The sequence below is a fragment of the Colobus angolensis genome, unplaced genomic scaffold (genome assembly GCF_000951035.1).
Source record: "Colobus angolensis palliatus isolate OR3802 unplaced genomic scaffold, Cang.pa_1.0 Scaffold52, whole genome shotgun sequence".
NCBI lineage: Eukaryota > Metazoa > Chordata > Mammalia > Primates > Cercopithecidae > Colobus > Colobus angolensis.
The window spans coordinates 408,982-426,272 of record NW_012118710.1 but is presented as its reverse complement, the minus strand read 5'-3'; the positions used below and the strand labels follow the sequence as shown (position 1 = coordinate 426,272).

The window sequence follows — 17,291 nt, the reverse complement described above, 5'->3', positions numbered from 1 at the left end:
GCGTCCCTGCCGACAGGTGAGTCCCACTCGCGGGTGCGGCCCGGGTGCCACCTGCAGGCCCCGCCGCTCCGCTGTCTGCAAGGCCCAGAAGACCCCTCTGTGCCGCTGGAAAGTCGCAGCTTGCGGACTGGGGAGCGTTTCACTCGTGCGGATTGGAGTTCGGGAAGCTGGGAGAAACAGCCCTGGCTGGGGTGGCTTCTTGGGGGTGGGTGGCTTTGAGGGAAACCTGCGATTTATGGGAACATTGTAAAGAAACACGTGACCGAGGGGACGCTCAGAAGTAGGTTCTGTCCCTGCCACCTCGAGCAGAAGGCGAGCAGGCCGGGGCGCCCCTGGTGGAGTCAGCTGGGGATCCCCTCGCTGGGGCAAAGGCGTGGACATCGCCTCCCTCGGTGACTTTCTTCCCTGCCTGATGCCACAGCAACCGGATGGGGGAGGGTGAGAGGGACAAAAGTTTGCCACAAAGTTTGGACAAACCAAACACATTGGTTTCTTTACAAAGTAAAAAACCAGTTGTATTTTTCTTCTCTCCCATTCAAGAGCAGTGGTATCTCTTGCCTTCTCCATCCCTTTGAGCTCCATTTTTTTTCTTAATCCTAACTTTTTTTCCCCATCCCAAATTGCTTACAGAGTTAGCACGACATCAGTATGAGCTGGTCACCTTCCCTGACAACCCAGACATGTGGGGCCTGGGAAATGAAAGAGCGCCTTGGGACAGGGGGATTTGGAAATGTCATCCGATGGCACAATCAGGTAGGCCCTCTGTGCAGCTTGGGGAGGGGCGGGAAGCCAGGCTCCCTCTTCACTGCCTCCACTTTCTCTGATCCTACTGGGCCAAGGGCTCACCTTTGGCTTTGGTCATCTTGGGACAGTGAATAGGGGACTGGGAAGAGGGCTTCAGGACTTCTGAGCTGACTCCAGGTTAGTGGTCTCCAAGCTTTATTGACTATGTCACCTAAATAAACAGTAAAAAAAAAGTTAAGCTCTTAGTCTGTATTATATATATATGGTTACAGTAGAATATCATGTACTAATATATACTGATATATGTTATAAAACATACAGAAATAGGAAAATTTAAAGGATGAAGCAAATTAAATAGTGTAAAATATTTTAATTCCTTGATGCCAGGAGTTCAAGAGCAGCCTGGGCAACATAGCAAGACCTCGTCTCTACAAAAAAGTTTTAAAAATTAGGCAGCCAGCTGGGTGTGGTGGCTTACACCTGTAATCTCAGTACTTTGGGAGGCTGAGGCAGGCGGATCACGTGTTCAGGAGATCGAGACCATCTTTGCTAACACTGTGAAACCCCATCTCTACTAAAAATACAAAGAATTAGCCAGGCTTGGTGGAACCTGCCTGTAGTCCCAGCTACTTAGGAGGCTGAGGCAGGAGAATCGCTTGAACCCAGGAGGCAGAGGTTGCAGTGAGCGGAGATTGCGCTGCTGCACTCCAGCCTGGGCAACAGATTGAGACTCTGTCTCAAAAAAAAAAAAATTAGGCAGCCATGGTGCGTACCTGTAGTCCCACTACATTGGAGGCTGATGTGGGAGGATTTCTTGCCCAGGAGTTTGAGGCTGTAGTGAGCTATGATTGTGCCATTGCACTCTAGCCTGGGTGACAGAAGGAGACCTTGTTTCAAAACCATTTTTTAGGAATTATTTAAAATGTTGGGTGCATTGGCTCATGCCTGTAATCCCAGCACTTTGGGAGGCCAAGGAGGGAGGATCACTTGAGGTCAGGAGTTTGAGACCAGCCTGGTCAACATGGTGAAACCTCATCTCTACTAAAAATACAAAATTAGCTGCTGTGGTGGTACGTGCCTGTAACTTCAGCTACTCAGGAGGCTGAGGCAGGAGAATCGCTTGAACCCAGGAGGCGGAGGTTTCAGTGAGCTGAGACAGTGTCACTGCATTCCAGCCTGGGCTACAAAATGAGACCCTGTCTCAAAAAAAAAAAAAAGTATTTACAATATTTGCAATTATGATGTCTTCCCAGTATTGCTTGCAATACTGCACGGTACAAAATAAGCAGATCCACATGAAAGTGAGAATTATTTTAATTTTGTAGAGATGGGGTCTTGCTATGTTGCCCAGGCTTGTCTCGAAATCACGTCCTCAGGCAGCCTTCCCGCCTTTGCCTCCCAAAATGTTGGGATTACAGGCCTGAGCCATGGGACATGGCCTCAGCTGAGGTTTTTTTTTTAATTTTTTGTAGTGACGGTGGTCTCTCAATGTCCAGGCTAGTCTGGAACTCCTGGCCTCAACTGATCTTCCTGCCTTGGCCTCTCAAAGTGCTAGGATTACAGCCATGGGTCATTGAACCTGGCCTGTTTTTATTTTTAATTGACACATAATAATTGTACATATTTATGGGGGACAGTGTGATATTTTGATACATAATGTGTAATGATCAAATCAGGGTAATTGGCATATTCATCACTTGAAACACTTATCCTTTTTGTTGGAAACAGTCAAAATTCTTTCTTCTGGCTATTTTGAAATATACAATAATTTTTTTTTTTTTTCCCGGAGATGGAGTCTAGCACTGTTGCCCAGGCTGGAGTGCAGTGGTGCGATCCTGGCTCACTGCAACCTCCGCCTCTCGAGTTCAAGTGATTCTCCTGCCTCAGCCTCCTGAGTACCTGGAATTACAGGTGTGCACCACCACACCCGGCTAATTTTTGTATTTTTAGTAGAAATGGGGTTTCACCGTGTTGGCCAGGCTGGTCTTGAACTCCTGACCTCAGGTGTTCCGCCCACCTCAGCCACCCAAAGTGCTTGGATTACAAGTGTGAGCCACTGCATCCAGCCTGAAATGTATAATAAAGTTTTATTCACTGTAGTCACCCTGTTGTTCTATAGAATACTATAACTTATTCTACCTGACTATAATTTTGTACCCATTAACCAGTCTCTCCCTATTCCCCTCCACACACCACCCCCAACACCCTCACCCTTTCCTGCCTCTGGTGACCACTGTTCTACTTTCTACTTCTGTGAGATCAGTTTTTTGTTGTTGTTGTTGTGTTTTTGAGATGGAGTTTTGCTCTTGTCATCCAGGCTAAAGTGCAATGGCGCGATCTTGGCTCACTGCAACCTCTGCCTCCCAGGTTCAAGCGATTCTCCTGCCTCAGACTCCCGAGTAGCTGAGATTACAGGTGCCTGCCACCACACCTGGCTAATTTTTGTATTTTTAGTAGAGATGGGGTTTCACCATGTTGGCCAGGCTGGTCTTGAACTCCTGAACTTAGGTGATCGCCCCCCACCCCGCCTCAGCCTCCCAAAGTATTGGGATTACAGGTGTGAACCACTGAGCCTGGCTGAGATCAGTTTTGTTTTTTTTTGAGATGGAGTCTCGCTCTGTTGCCCAAGCTGAAGTGCAGTGGCACAATCTCGGCTCACTGCAACCGGCATATCCTGGGTTCAAGTGATTCTCCAGTCTCAGCCTCCCAAGTAGCTGGAATTACAGCCGTGCACCACCACACCTGGCTAATTTTTGTATTTTTAGTAGAGATAGGGTTTCACCATGTTGGCCAGGCTGGTCTCGAACTCCTGACTTCAGGCGATCTTTCTGCCTCGGCCTCCCAAAGTGCTGGGATTACAGGCATGAGGCACCATACCTGGCCTTTTTTTTTTTTTTTTCTTAATTTTTAATTTCTCAGGAGATAGGGTCTCAATCTGTCATCCAGGCTGAGAGCAGTGGTGCCATCATGGGTCACTGCAGCCTTGACCTCCTGGGCTCAAATGATCCTTCTGCCTCAACCTCCTGAGTAGCTGGGACTGCAGGTATGTGTCACCATGCCCGGCTAATTTTTTGGTTTTTTGTAGATAGGAGGTCTCTGTTGCCCAGGCTGGTCTCGAATTCCTGGACACAAGTGATCCTCCCACCTCAGCCTCTCAAAGTGCTGGTAATCCCAGGTGTCATCCTACTGATTTTAACCAACTGAGATCTGTTTTTTATTAGCTCCCACGGAGAAGTGAGAACATGTGGTATTTACCTCTCTGGGCCTGGCTTAATTTCCTTAATGTAATGACCTCCAGGCTCATCCATGTTGCCACAGATGACAGGACTTCATTCTTTTTTATGGCTGAATAAGAGAGTCCATTGTGTCTGTGTACCACATTTTCTTTATTCATTTGTTCATTGATGGACATTTAGGTTGATTTCATATTTTGGCCATTGTGAATAGTGCTGCAGTAAACATGAGGGTGCCAATATCTCTTTGATAAACTGATTTCCTTTCCTTGGGATAGATACCCAGTAGTGGGATTGCTGGATCATATGGTAATTCTGTTTATAGTTTTTCTTTTTTTTTGAGATGGAGGCTGGTCTCAGGCTCTGTCATCCAGGCTGGAGTGCAGTGACATGATCTCGGCTTACTGCAACCTCCGCCTCCTGGGTTCAAGCAGTTCTGCTTCAGCCTCCAAGTAGCTGGGATTATAGGTGTGTGCCACCACACCTGGCTAATTTTTATGTTTTTAGTAGAGACAGGGTTTTGCCATTTTGGCTAGGCTGGTCTCGAACTCCTGACCTCAGGTGATCTGCCTGCCTCAGCCTCTCAACCTGTTGAAACTACAGGCGTGAGCCACTGCGCTAGCCTTATTTGTAGTTTTTCAAGGAATCTCCATACTATTTTCCATAATGGCTGTGCTAATTTACATTCCCACCAATAGTGTATAGAGTTTCCCTTTCTCCACATCCTTGCCTTCATTTGTTCTTTTTTGTCTTTCTGATAATAGCCATTTTAACTGTGGTGAGATGACATCTCATTGTGGTTTTGATTTGCATTTGTCTGATGATTAGTGATATTGAACATTTTATCATATACTTGTTGACCATCTGTAAGTCTTTGAGAAATTCCTCTTCAAATCATTTGCCCATTTTAAAAATGGGATGATTTATTATTTTGCTGTTGAGTTGTTTGAGTTCCTTGCATATTCTTGATATTAATCCCTTGTTGGATGGATAGTTTGCAAACAGTTTCTCCTATTTCATAGGTTGTCTCCACAGGTTCCATAGGTTTACTATGTTTTTTCTTTTGTTGTGCAGAAGCTTTTTAGTTTGATGTAATCTCATTTGTCTACTTTTGCCTCTGTTAACTGTGCTCATCCATAAAATCTTTTCCCAGACCCTGAAGCACTTCCCATGTTTTCTTTTTTCTTTTTTTTTTTTTGTTTTTGAGACAGTCTGACTCTCAGCTGAGACAGGTGTGATCTCAGGTCACTGCAGCCTCCATCTCCTGGGTTCAAGCGATTCTCCTGCCTCAGCCTCCTGAGTAGCTGGGATTACAGGCAGTGCCATCATGCCCGGCTAATTTTTTTATTTTTATTTTTTTTTTGAGATGGAGTCTTGCTCTATCACCCAGGCTGGACTGCAGTAGCGTGATCTTGGCTCATTGCAAGCTCTATCTCCCGGGATCATGCCATTCTCCTGCCGCAGCCTCCCGAGTAGCTGGGACTATAGGTGCCTGCCACCATGCCTGGCTACTTTTTTGTGTGTTTTTGGTAGAGATGGGGTTTCACCGTGTTAGCCAGGATGGTCTCGATCTCGTGACCTTGCGATTTGCCCACCTCGGCCTCCCAAAGTGTTAGGATTACAGGCATAAGCCACCGCACCTGGCTACACCCAGCTAATTTTTCTTTTTTGTGTGTGTGACGGAGTCACAAACTGTTGCCCAGGCTGGAGTGCGTTGGTGCGATCTTGGCTCACTGCAACCTCTGCCTCCCAGGTTCAAGCGATTTTCCTGCTTCAGCTTCCCAAGTAGTTGGGATTACAGGCACCTGCCACCACGCCCGGCTAGTTTTTATATTTTTAGTAGACACGGGATTTCACCCTGCTGTTCAGGCTGGTCTTGAACTCCCAACCTCAGGCGATCCACCCGCCTCAGCCTCCCAAAATGCTGGAATTACAGGCATGAGCCACTGTGCCCAGCCTAGTTTTTGTATTTTTAGTAGAGACGGGGTTTCACCATGTTGGCCATGCTGTTCTCAAACTCTTGACCTCAAGTGATCTGTTCATGTTGGCCTCCCAAAGTATTGGGATTACAGGCATGAGCCACTAACAGGCGCCTGGCCTGTTATTTACTTTTAAAAAGCCAAAAGCCAGCTTCCTCCTCCTGCCGGCTGAACCCCATGCAGTCTGTCTGCACCTGCCTCTCTGTCATTCCTCCCCTTGGCTGCCCCTGGTTCGGGTGCTGAGCCCTCTCGTCGGACAGGCCTCCATCTCCTCCATGTTCATCCGGGATGAACTCTAGGCTACCTCCTCCACAAACCTGTTTGGGATGACTTTGTTCCGTGGGAACTGGTTCTCCCGGTGAGTTCCTCCAGGCCGGCTCCTGTGCCGCCCTTCCCGTCTGACGAGAGTAAGTGTCGTCAGGACCCTGCATTCCTGGTCAGCCAGGGTTGGATCTGGCCTTGGAGTTCCTTCAGTTCTCCTGTAGCAAGTGCCTGACGTTGTATATGTGCTAGGTGCCCCAAATCATCCACTCTGCCAGTCCGCGTATATTTATCTAATGTCTATTATGTGTACAGTGGTGATTAAAGCGCATCTTTGGAGAAGGGAAAGAGCCATCAGTCAACTAAGTATAAATGTAAGCTCCTAAGTATTATAAAGTGTCAGTTGGGAGAAGGACCCAGTGCACTGAGACCTTCCGTTGGGGTGGGATCAGTCAGTGTCAGAGGAGGTTCCCCAAGGAAGTGGCACTTGAACTGAGGTCCTAGTAGAAGTCAGCTTGGCAGAGAAGGTGGGAGGAGAGTTCTAGGCCAAGGGAGAGGTTCCTGAGGGCCCCCGTGGAGGGCAGGTGTGGCAAGTGGGCAGGACCGAAGGCCAGTGTGGCCCGAAGGGAGGATGGGGTACAAGTGCCTGGGTGGCTGAGGGTGGACTATGTGAGTCAGACCCTGTGGTATTTTTTGGGCAGTTTCAGCTGAAGAGGTTTCGTTTTTATGGAGGAGCTGTGGAACGACGTTAGAGGGAGGTGCTGTGCCCATGGGAACAGATTGGGAGGGCCCAAGCAGTGGGCGGCGTGCTAGGAAAAAATCAGCTCTGGGAAGAAATGCCCTGATCCATAGTGCGCAGCAGTTCTTATGGGGTAGCTACTCCCACCAGGGCTGACTTCAAGCCACCAGCAGTTTAATAGCCCGCTCCGGCCAGATTCCTGAATAGTTAACAACCAGCTCTCGGTGGCTGCTACTACAGTGTCACTGGCACCGTCCTAGTGATGCAGGCAGACCAGGTCTGAATGTTTTGGCGTCATCCAGGTGAGAGATGGGGAGGAGTAGGCAGACTTAAACGATATTTAGACCTGGTGCAGTGGCTTATGCCTGTAATCCCAGCACTTTGGGAGCAGAGGCAGGCAGATCACCTGAGGTTGGGAGTTCGAGACCAGCCTGACCAACATAGAGAAACCCTGTCTCTACTAAAAATACAAAATTAGCCAGGCGTGGTGGCGCACGCCTGTAATACCAGCTACTCAGGAGGCTGAGGCAGAATTGCTTGAACCCAGGAGGCGGAAGTTGCAGTGAGCCGAGATCTTGCTACTACACTCCAGCCTGGGCAACAAGAGCGAAACTCTGTCTAAGAAAAAAAAAAAAAGAGAGAGAACTATATTTAAGGGGTGGAATCAACAGGGCTTAGTGGTGGAGTAGAGGTGGAGGGGAGCAGGAGGAGCGTAGTACCTGCAGGTCCTCAGTGGATGCCTACCCGTGAGCGGCCCAGGCCAGGAAGCTCTCTACCTTCCTTCCCCATGGGTTCTCCCTAAGTTTGGGAAATCTCTAGGGCTGCTTTGGGTGCTAAGGAGAGGTCTTTGGTCATTGTCCAAGTTCAGAAGGTGAGCGTTTGTGTTCTCTGTTGTGGACCCCTCTGTTCACAGCCTCTTAAAAGAAGCAGCTGGGCTATGGTGGTGTTGGTTCCTTAACTCTCATGGTTTTACTCCACGTAACAAGTGTGCACTTTCCTGACACTCCATGCACTGTATCTTGTCTGCAGAAGAGGGAATGTTTTAGTTATCACAATAGAAATTACATGAAAAAGCCGCTAAGCATGGGTATCCTCAGTCAGAGAAGTGGCCTGATAATCAGAGGCATCATTTACTGAGGACCTGCTATGCGCCAGCATCAAACTACGCATTTATGTGCTTTCTCTCCAGCCCTCACATCTCTAAAAGGAAGTACTGTTGTCTTTGTTCCCATTTTGTAGTTGAGGAGACTGAAGCACAGTCTCTGTGACTCACCCACAGAGGCTGAGCTCACAAGCAAAGAGGCTAGGATTGGAACCTGCGTCTGTTCGGAACCCAACCTCATGTTTTTCCATTGTGCCTGTGGCCTCTCCGTGGTGGGGACTCGGGGTGGGGCCTCGGTGTTCCTTAGGCTCTCCTTGTTCCCTACAGTCTGAACCTCTTTGAAGCAGAAGGGGAAAACATTTCTTTATTGGTTTTTTTGTTGTTTGTTTTTTGAGACAGGGTCTCCCTCTGTCACCCAGACTGGAGTGCAGTGGCTCAATCAGGGCTCACTTCAGCCTTGAACTCCTAGGCTCAAGGAGTCCTTCCACTTCGGCCTCCTGAGTAGCTGGGACTACAGGCGTGAGATCCCATGCCTGGCTAATTTTTTTTATTTTTGTAGAGATGAGGTCTTTCTATGTTGCCCAGGCAGGTCTCGAACTCCTGGGCTCAAGCAGTCCTCCTGCCTTGGCCTCCCAAAGTGCTGGGATTTCAGGCATGAGCCACTGCGCTTGTTGAAAACAAGCTTCTTTGGAGAAGTTGAAAAACACTTCTTTGGAGAACAAAACACTTATAAGTCTTCCTTGTTAGACAAAGGATCCCACATTGAGTGTTTCCCAGGGAGGGAGGGCAGTTAACAAGCAAGCCCCACCAACCTGCTTCCCCTGTTCTTGTGGTTCTCCTGCCATGCCTCACCATTCCACACTGTGTTGGAACTCGCTAAGACCTCCAGCTCAGGGTCAGCACAAACCACTTCCCAGTACGGTTTAGACAGGCTGACATTTTCAGTGAGACCTCTGTTAAATACAAAGGAAGAGGAGGAGGAGGTAACCAAGTGCCCCCACGTGGCAACATGGTTTGGGATTAGGGGTGGGAACACAAGACTCAGTCACACAGACCTGAGTTCAGATCCTGGCTCTGTCAGCATCTTGGCTGTGGGTCCCCACTTTTTGCATGGATGATGGGGATTCTCCAGTATTGATCCCCTCATTGCTGGGTCCCCAATATGGCTGGGCAGGAGGTAGGTCAGCTGCCTTCTGGAAGCGACCCAGAGTACCTTGCGATATCATCATGTTCTGTGTGCACTTGGCTGTGAGGAGGGCCAGGAAGTGCTGCCTGGAGCCCTGCAGGATGCTTGTTGGGGTGGAGGAGGTAGTGTGTGCACTGGATGTTAGAAGGCAGAATGTTAACAATCCCTTCTGTGAAGCAGCATGGACCTAAACTCGTCCCTTCATGGGACAAGACAAAGCTCACCCCAGCTTATCTCTGTGCTTGGAAGCCTTAAAGCCTCTGCTCCATTCAGTCACTTCTCTAGGGATTTATAGAGCCTGGGCCCAAGCTCTGTCGGGGATACCAGGAAAAAAGGGGCCCTGCTCTTCGTGTGCTTACTCTCTGATCACAGTGATCCAGGGAGCATTCAGGAACGCATTAAGTGAGTCTAAATCTAAGCACCCAACTGCATGGATAACAATGGCTGCTGTTTCTCCAGGGCATCATATGGCAGCCGAGCTGGGTTCCCTGTCCGCATGATCTCTCCTGAATGCCAGGGAAGGGAGGCTTCTTGGGGTGAATGGAGCTTTAGCAGGATCTGGAAAGGAGGTAGACTTTCGAGGGCCTCGCAGGAAAACAGAGGCCGACTCAAGTGGGCAGAGCAGCATCTCCACAGGGCCAGAAAAGGAAGTGAGGCTGTGGTCGTTTATTCCCAGCTCCCTGTGTTCGGATGCTATGTTTCATTTTAGCTGACATCCCTGGAGCGGATGGAGCCATCCCCATCTTATGGATAAGGACCCAGGGCTTATACCATGGGCTCCTATCACACCTTTACCATGTGGTAGGGGAGGGAGTTACACCTGGACCTGCTTGTCTCCGGAGCCCGAGGGCCTAGCTCCCATGGGTGAGGCGGTGCCCAGTGGGGGTCTGCACTATAGGGAGTAGGGTGAAGAAGTTATGGCCCTCATAGCATAGACCAGGCAATGCTGGGGCCCAGGGTGTGTCCAGTCGACTACCTGCTGAGTCGGGTGAAATTGCAGCTGGATCCCGGACCTTTTGGCTTCCAGCTCTGGGTCCTCCTGCCCAGTCTCTCTGCCCCCAGCCTTGTGCCTCCTTTCTGAAGCACTCATCTCAGGGGGTGGGGTCTGAGAAGGAGGAGGAGGTTGTTACTAATTGTCCCCGTGTCCACAGTGGCCTGGTTGGACGCTTGCCATGATAACGGGACACTGGGCTTCCTGTGCTAAGGGTCTAAACGTAGCTCTTGGCCTCTGTGAGTTTCCCCTGAGTCACTGAAAGAGGTGAACTTCAGGAAGCTGGGCCAGCCCCTTTTGTTTCTCCTGTGACTGGTCTTCAGCTCGCATCTGCCAGGCACCTTTTGGTCTGAGGATGTGCTTCCTCTCTGCCTTTTTTACACCTTATGACACACATGCTTATACACAAGTTTTATGTTTTCATGCATGAAAGGCAAGGAATTGCAAACTGAGGACCTTCATAATCACTACATTCAATCTGGACATACAGGGGAACTTTTCTCCCTTTTCTCAAAATACAGACCAGTTTTCTGTTGTTGTTCTGTGTGTGTTTATTTTTCGAGACAGGGTCTCACTCCAGTAGCCCAGGGTGGACTGCAGCAGCGTGATCACAGCTCAATGCAGGTCTCACTGTATTGTCTAGCCTTGACTTCCCAGGCTCAGGAGATTCTCCCACCTCAGCCTCCCAAGTAGCTGGAACTACAGGCATCTACGACTATGCCTGGCTAGTTTTTAAAAATATTTTTAGTAGAGACAGAGTCTTGCCATGTTGCCCAGGCTGGTCTCAAACCCCCGGGCTCTAGTGATCTACCTGCCTTGGTCTCCCAAAGTGCTGGGATTATAGGCATGAGCCACCACGCCCGGCCACAAAGCAGTTTTGAGTTTTGTCCTTCACGAGGAGTTCATGTACCAGAAGTTGGGTACTGACATGGCTCAGGCCTAGTCTGGGTTTCCACAGAACTAAGCTAAGACTCAGTAGATTCCAGGAAAAATAAAGTAAGCCATCCTTCTTACCTTACATCTGTTCGAATTCCACTGCTAGTGAAGAACAAACACCCCGGGGTTTCAGAACCGGTGTTCGTAGTCTGCTTCTGTGCTGTTTTAATTGAATTTCGCTTTCTAGAGCAGGTATGTTTTAAATAACAAAGTAATTCTGTTTGCATTTCTATTTCAAATGAAACATTACTCATGGAAAAACTGGGAATATTTCAGAATACTTCCTAGAGGCAGATGAAGGCCACTGTGTTAGGAAAAGTTTAAGTGTGTCTGTATCTACAGCAGACCTTCCTAGGCCCAGGAAGTTAGGATTTCGCCTCAACTCTAGGGCGAAGCTGAGCTGTCTGTGAGTAGAAAGTTAGTTTTGGTCTCTATGCCCAGATATTTAAAGACTTGTTCAGTGTTCACATTGCTGAGTTCAGTATTTTTAGTTTGCATTTGGATATTTAAGACCAATTTCAAGTCTTCAGTATCAAAATCTCTTCCTGATTCTGAGTTGGGCCAAGTGACAGCTGTGTATCAGGTAGGTCCAGTGTTTGTGTTGGGCAAAAGACTGCAATTATCCAATTTGTAGCTAGACAGATGACCTAAAATCACTTAATAAACTGAGTCATCTAATCTACTTTTTGAATCTGATTATCTGTCCTGTTTCATTTGTAGTAGGTAGAATAATCCCCCCAACCCCACCAATAAATCTGCATCCTAATCTCTGAACCTATGACTGGGTGGGGCAGCACGGCAAAAGGAAATTAAGGTTACAGATGAAATTAGGTTTCCTAATCAGCTGACCTGAGATGGGGAGATTGACCTGGCTTCCCTGGGGGTCCCAGTGTAATCCCAAGGGTTCTTAAACGTGGGAGAGGGAGGTAGCAGAGCCAGTGTCAGCTGATGCATGTGAGGAAAATGGTGGGCCATGGCTGACGCCAGGATGGGCTAAGGGGCCACGAGCTGAAGAAAGTGGTGCTTCTAGAAGATGCAGAGGGAAAAGCAGGGAAGCAAACTCTTCCCTAGAGCCTCTGGATGGAGCACAGCCCCACCAACATCCTAGCTCTGGCAGACGCACGTCAGGCTTCAGCAGATAGAACTGCAAGGAAATAAGATGTATTATTTTAAGCCACCAAGTTTGTGGTAATTTGTTACGGCAGCAATAGAAAACAAGTGCACTCTTCTGTGTATTGAAGTTAAGTTGCTGCAGATTTTTTGGTGTCTTGGTTTAGTCTCAGTCATTCTGAGGTAGCGAACCATGAGTTACAGTCTCTTTGGCTAAACCATTGCTTGGAATACTGTCCATGGAAATGTTGCAGGGTGGATGGAGGTGGATAGATGCTCTTGGCAATGGCACCTCACACTGCAGCGGGGCCATCAGTCTCTGTTTGTGGAACCCTGTGTTCCCCACGTCTAAGCTCCTCTGCAAACTCCGCCTAACTGGAGGCAAGTGTCTGTAGCAGTGTCTCAGTGCTGCTATCGCAGAGTAACTGAGAATGCGTAATTTATAACCATTTTATTTCTTATAGTCCTAGAGGCTAGGAAGTCCAAGATCAAGGCAGGGTGAAGGCGAAAGGGCAAGATACAAAAAGGGCCAAACTTGTCCTTTTATAACCATCAGTCCCACCTGGGGTACAGAGCCATCAAGTTTGTATCTTCATAAACTGAGAAAACAGAAATTGGCCTAACAGGGCCTCTAGGACATCCTTCAAGTGAGCCACAGTAGAGTCTGGTACAGTTCTGAAATCTTCTCCTACTGTTGGGTACCCTGTGCCACACTGCAGGCGCGGCTCTTGCCCAGGTGTGTGTGCGGGTTGGGAGTTTTGTGCTGTAGGTACACAGGAGGTGCAGGATGTTGGTGCAGGTCAGCTTGTTTAGCGGTGGCAGGATTGGCTCTCAAGCTGGGGCTCTGGGAGCTGCTGCCTGGGGCAGCTGCTGCCCCGCAGTTGTCCTGGAGACCCCCCATGGCCAAAAGAGGTGACAGTGGTGCAGTGGTGACTCCCTTGTGGCAGCTGGAGTGCCTGAGGCCAGAGCCGCTCTCCCTGCTGCTTGTGCCACAGCCTCAGGGCCTGCCTGTCTCGGGCGTCCCCACTCATGTACCAGGGAGAAGAGGGGAGGCCGCCAGGAGCCAGTGGCTCAGTTCATGATTCGCCAGGTGCAGGAGCCACTGTTGAGGATGCTGCTGGTTACCTGGGTAGAGAGGTTAAAGCCCATGAAGATGGACAAGTCTATAATTTTACAAAGAGAAGAGAAAACAGCCCATTACTCTGCAGAAAGTAACTCTTTGGCATGTGCACTGAAGGAATTAGCTGTTACAGGAGTATAGTGGAGGGCGAGACCCTCTTGAGCTGGGCAGACCGTGGTGCCCATGCACCTGTGCTGGCAAGTGTAGAGGAGCAGGGCCGAGCACCAGGGTGGGTGGTGCCATCTGGCTGCAGTGTCGTGGGAGAGTGGCTAGAAATGCAGGTGGGAGCCAATCTCTGCAGGATTTTAAACAGGAGTACTCGGATGACCTGGGTTCCCTGCTGTTTGGGGTTACCAATACCTGCTAGAGGCTTGTTTTTTTTTTTTTTTTTTTTTTTTTTTTTTTGAGACGGAGTCTTGGTCTGTCACCCAGGCTGGAGTGCAGTGGCTGGATCTCAGCTCACTGCAAGCTCCGCCTCCCGGGTTTACGCCATTCTCTTGCCTCAGCCTCCCGAGTTGCTGGGACTACAGGCAGCCGCCACCTCGCCCGGCTAGGTTTTTGTATTTTTAGTAGAGACGGGGTTTCACCGTGTTAGCCAGGATGGTCTCGATCTCCTGACCTCGTGATCCGCCCGTCTCGGCCTCCCAAAGTGCTGGGATTACAGGCTTGAGCCACTGCGCCCGGCCGAGGCTTATTTTCAAGCCTTGAAATATGGGTGTCAGTATTCCCATTTTACAGAAGAAACTGAGTCAGACCAAGTGGTTTACCCAAGGTCACATAGCTAGTAAATGGCACAGTTAGAATTTGAACTAGCCAGTGTTTCATCTGCTATATTATGCTACATTATGCTTGCGTTCTGAAAGGACAAAACTCACATGAAACAATGAAGACACTCAACGTGGTGTTCACTATTAGGTTGAACCACATGCAGGTGCTATTTTTGTAGGTCAATGTGGTCAATTAGCAGTGTCCCATGGGTCAGCCTAATACAGCAGCAGCCAGGTTCGGACAGAGAAACCTCTCTGGGCAGGAATGGTCAGCAGAGGTTTCATGGTGGGGCTGGGAATGGAGTAGGGCCTTGAAGCCTCTGTAGTCTCTGAACGGATAGAAGTGAGGTGGGAGAGGCTGGGTGCGGTGGCTCACGTCTGTAATCCCAGCACATTGAGAGGGCGAGGCAGGCAGATCACTTGAGGTCAGGAGTTCAAGACCAGCCTCACCAACATGATGAAACCTGTGTCTACTAAAAATACAAAAATTTGCCAGACATGGTTGTGCATGCCTGTAATCCCAGCTACTCAGGAGGCTGAGGCACAAGAATCACTTGAACATGGGAAGTGGAGGTTGCAGTGAGCTGAGATTGTGCCAGTGTACTTCAGCTTGGGTGACAGAGCAAGGCTCTATCTCAAAAAAAAGAAAAAGAAATGAGGCTGGAGTGGTTGGGTGAGAGGTGGGGTAGTAAGGAGACAGCCCGAAGGGCAGGTGCTACGTGGCTGTCGATCGGTGTGTACATGTGACCTCGGAGCGCCAGGAGGTGATTGCAGGTGATGCCTAAGGACTGGAGATCCCTCCCATGCAGCAGACAGGGTGGGATTTGGCCTGTAGCTCGCTCTGCTGGTCCCCACTGTGCTGTTTCTGTAGGAAACAGGTGAGCAGATTGCCATCAAGCAGTGCCGGCAGGAGCTCAGCCCCCGGAACCGAGAGCGGTGGTGCCTGGAGATCCAGATCATGAGAAGGTGAGGGCCTCGCGCACCCCAAGGGAAAGCTGGAGCAGCAGCCCCTGGTGTGTCTAGAAAGGAGAGTCTTGCTGGGCACGGTGGCTCACGCCTGTAATCCCAGCACTTTGGGAGGCTGAGGCAGGTGGATCACGAGGTCAGGAGATTGAGACCATCCTGGCTAACACAATGAAACCCCATCTCTACTAAAAATACCAAAAATTAGCCAGGCTTGGTAGCGGGTGCCTGTAGTCTCAGCTACTTGGGATGCTGAGGCAGGAGAATGACGTGAACCCAGGAGGCAGAGCTTGCAGTGAGCCAGGATCGCACCACTGCACTCCAGCCTGGGCGACAGAGCAAGACTCCGTCTAATTTAAAAAAAAAAAAAAAAGAGGAGAGTCTTAAATCTCTGCCCCTCCATCAGGGCACCAGCTCGACAGTCTCCACGGTGACTCTGCTGCTTCTAAAGACGCCAGAGGAAGAGCAGCTAAAGTCCACACTGGGCCTTGTCAGGGACTTTTCATCAGTTTCATTATATTAAATAAGTTAACACAGTTATCACAGTGACTTTTCCTTTGTCAGCAAAAAAAAAAAGCCTTCTTTCTTCCTGTATTTCCAGTTCCAAGGTGGTACGTGACCGTTCTCTGCTGTCATGCTGCCGCTGACATTTATTCCTCTAGTGTGGAGACTGGGCCGTCCATCTGCCCGGTGGCTGCTGACCCCCTAGCTAGTGAGGTGGGCTCCGAAAGAGCCAGCGAGGAGGACACCAAGCAGGGGCTCCTCTGCCAGCCTCTTAAAAAGAGGAAGTGCCATTTGGTTACATCATGGTTCCATCTGGTTACATGAGTTCCTTCTCAGATCCCTCTCTGTGTGTCCACCTTGGGGTGATGTGTGTGGATGAATCAACCTGCCGAAAAATAAACAGAGAAAAGAAAAAAAATACGAAAACAAAAAGAGCAGGCACCACCTTGTTTGCCTGCTTGCATGTGTGACACATCCCCCCCATGTGGAGGGCATGAGATTGGAAGGTCCCCAAAGGAGCAGTTTGGCAGCACGATGAGGACTTGGGATGTAGCACGCACAGAAAATGGAAGTTACACACAGTGCGCCCTCAGGGTCTGAGTTCTGGTGCTGCGGGTGGGGCTGGATGCACGCCACTGACTGGGGCATTGCAGTTGGCCACCCATCCTGGGCTCTGTCTTCCTCTGTTTCGAAGCCCTGGGTTATCCTGGGCCTTTGTTGCTGAGACCTGATGGGGGTGGTAGGGATGGGTCTGGGCAGGAGTCTGGCTCTACTCTCATCGGTTTTCCTCCTTCCTAGGCTGACCCACCCCAATGTGGTGGCTGCCCGAGATGTCCCTGAGGGGATGCAGAACTTGGCGCCCAATGACTTGCCTCTGCTGGCCATGGAGTATTGCCAAGGAGGAGATCTCCGGAAGGTGAGGCTCCCGCGGCTGCCAGGCATACAGCCTGTCTGGGCAGGTGGGACACCTGGAAGGGGGATGGGGAGACCTTTCACTTCTGCCATCATCAGGAAGCTTGGGAACCTCCAGCAACTCCAGCAGGGCTGCTTTGCCTCTCAGATCCTCTGTTCCCTGTCCGCCTGGGGCTGGTGTGTGTGTGTAAGTCAGAGGCACTTCCGAGAACACCAGGGAAGGGGGAAGGGCGTGCTGCACACTCTGCTGGGATTACTCCAATGACAAGGAAAACTCATCACAGGTCTGGGCGTGGGGAAGGACTGGGCAAGTTCCAAAACACATGCTTCCTCCCTGGGCGTGTTAGGGCCATGTTAGGCCTTTGGTGCCAGCGCCACTGCTCTCCTTATTAGGAGGGATCTTATTCCAGAGATGGGATAGCACCACACACGGGGACAGGGAGCATAGCAGACAGGGAGTGGGATTCATGATCAGAGAGCTGGGCCAGGACTGCAGACCTGCCCCAACCCATCCGACCCACCCAACCCACCTGACCCACTTGGACTCATCTGTGGGGCTCTGCTCTCCACCTTCTCACCACACCACCTCCTCTTCCCTAGAATGTTCACTTCTGGTGGGTAGACGGCAGCCCCTTCTGGTTTCAGGGACAGTTGGGTGCCCTCCTCCCCATTGTTCCCTATGACAGTACCACACAGCCTGCTAGTACATGTTACCTCATTCGATTTCCAGCAGCTCACACATGA

General features: G+C 49.8%; 1 protein-coding gene across 3 annotated transcripts in view; it reads left to right on the top strand.

Moving 5' to 3' along the window:
• The window catches only part of IKBKB (inhibitor of kappa light polypeptide gene enhancer in B-cells, kinase beta), a 57,851-nt gene continuing 40,560 nt past the window's right edge, over window positions 1-17,291 (top strand). Inside the window, exons 1-4 of one of the 3 annotated variants that reach the window (XM_011960642.1) lie at window positions 1-16; window positions 631-753; window positions 15,040-15,134; window positions 16,434-16,551. In XM_011960642.1, the coding sequence (XP_011816032.1) occupies window positions 649-753; window positions 15,040-15,134; window positions 16,434-16,551 (318 nt within the window). In that variant the 5' untranslated portion in view covers window positions 1-16; window positions 631-648. The remainder of the gene's footprint in view (window positions 17-630; window positions 754-15,039; window positions 15,135-16,433; window positions 16,552-17,291) is intronic. The other 2 variants (XM_011960643.1, XM_011960644.1) reach the window with 2 other exon arrangements.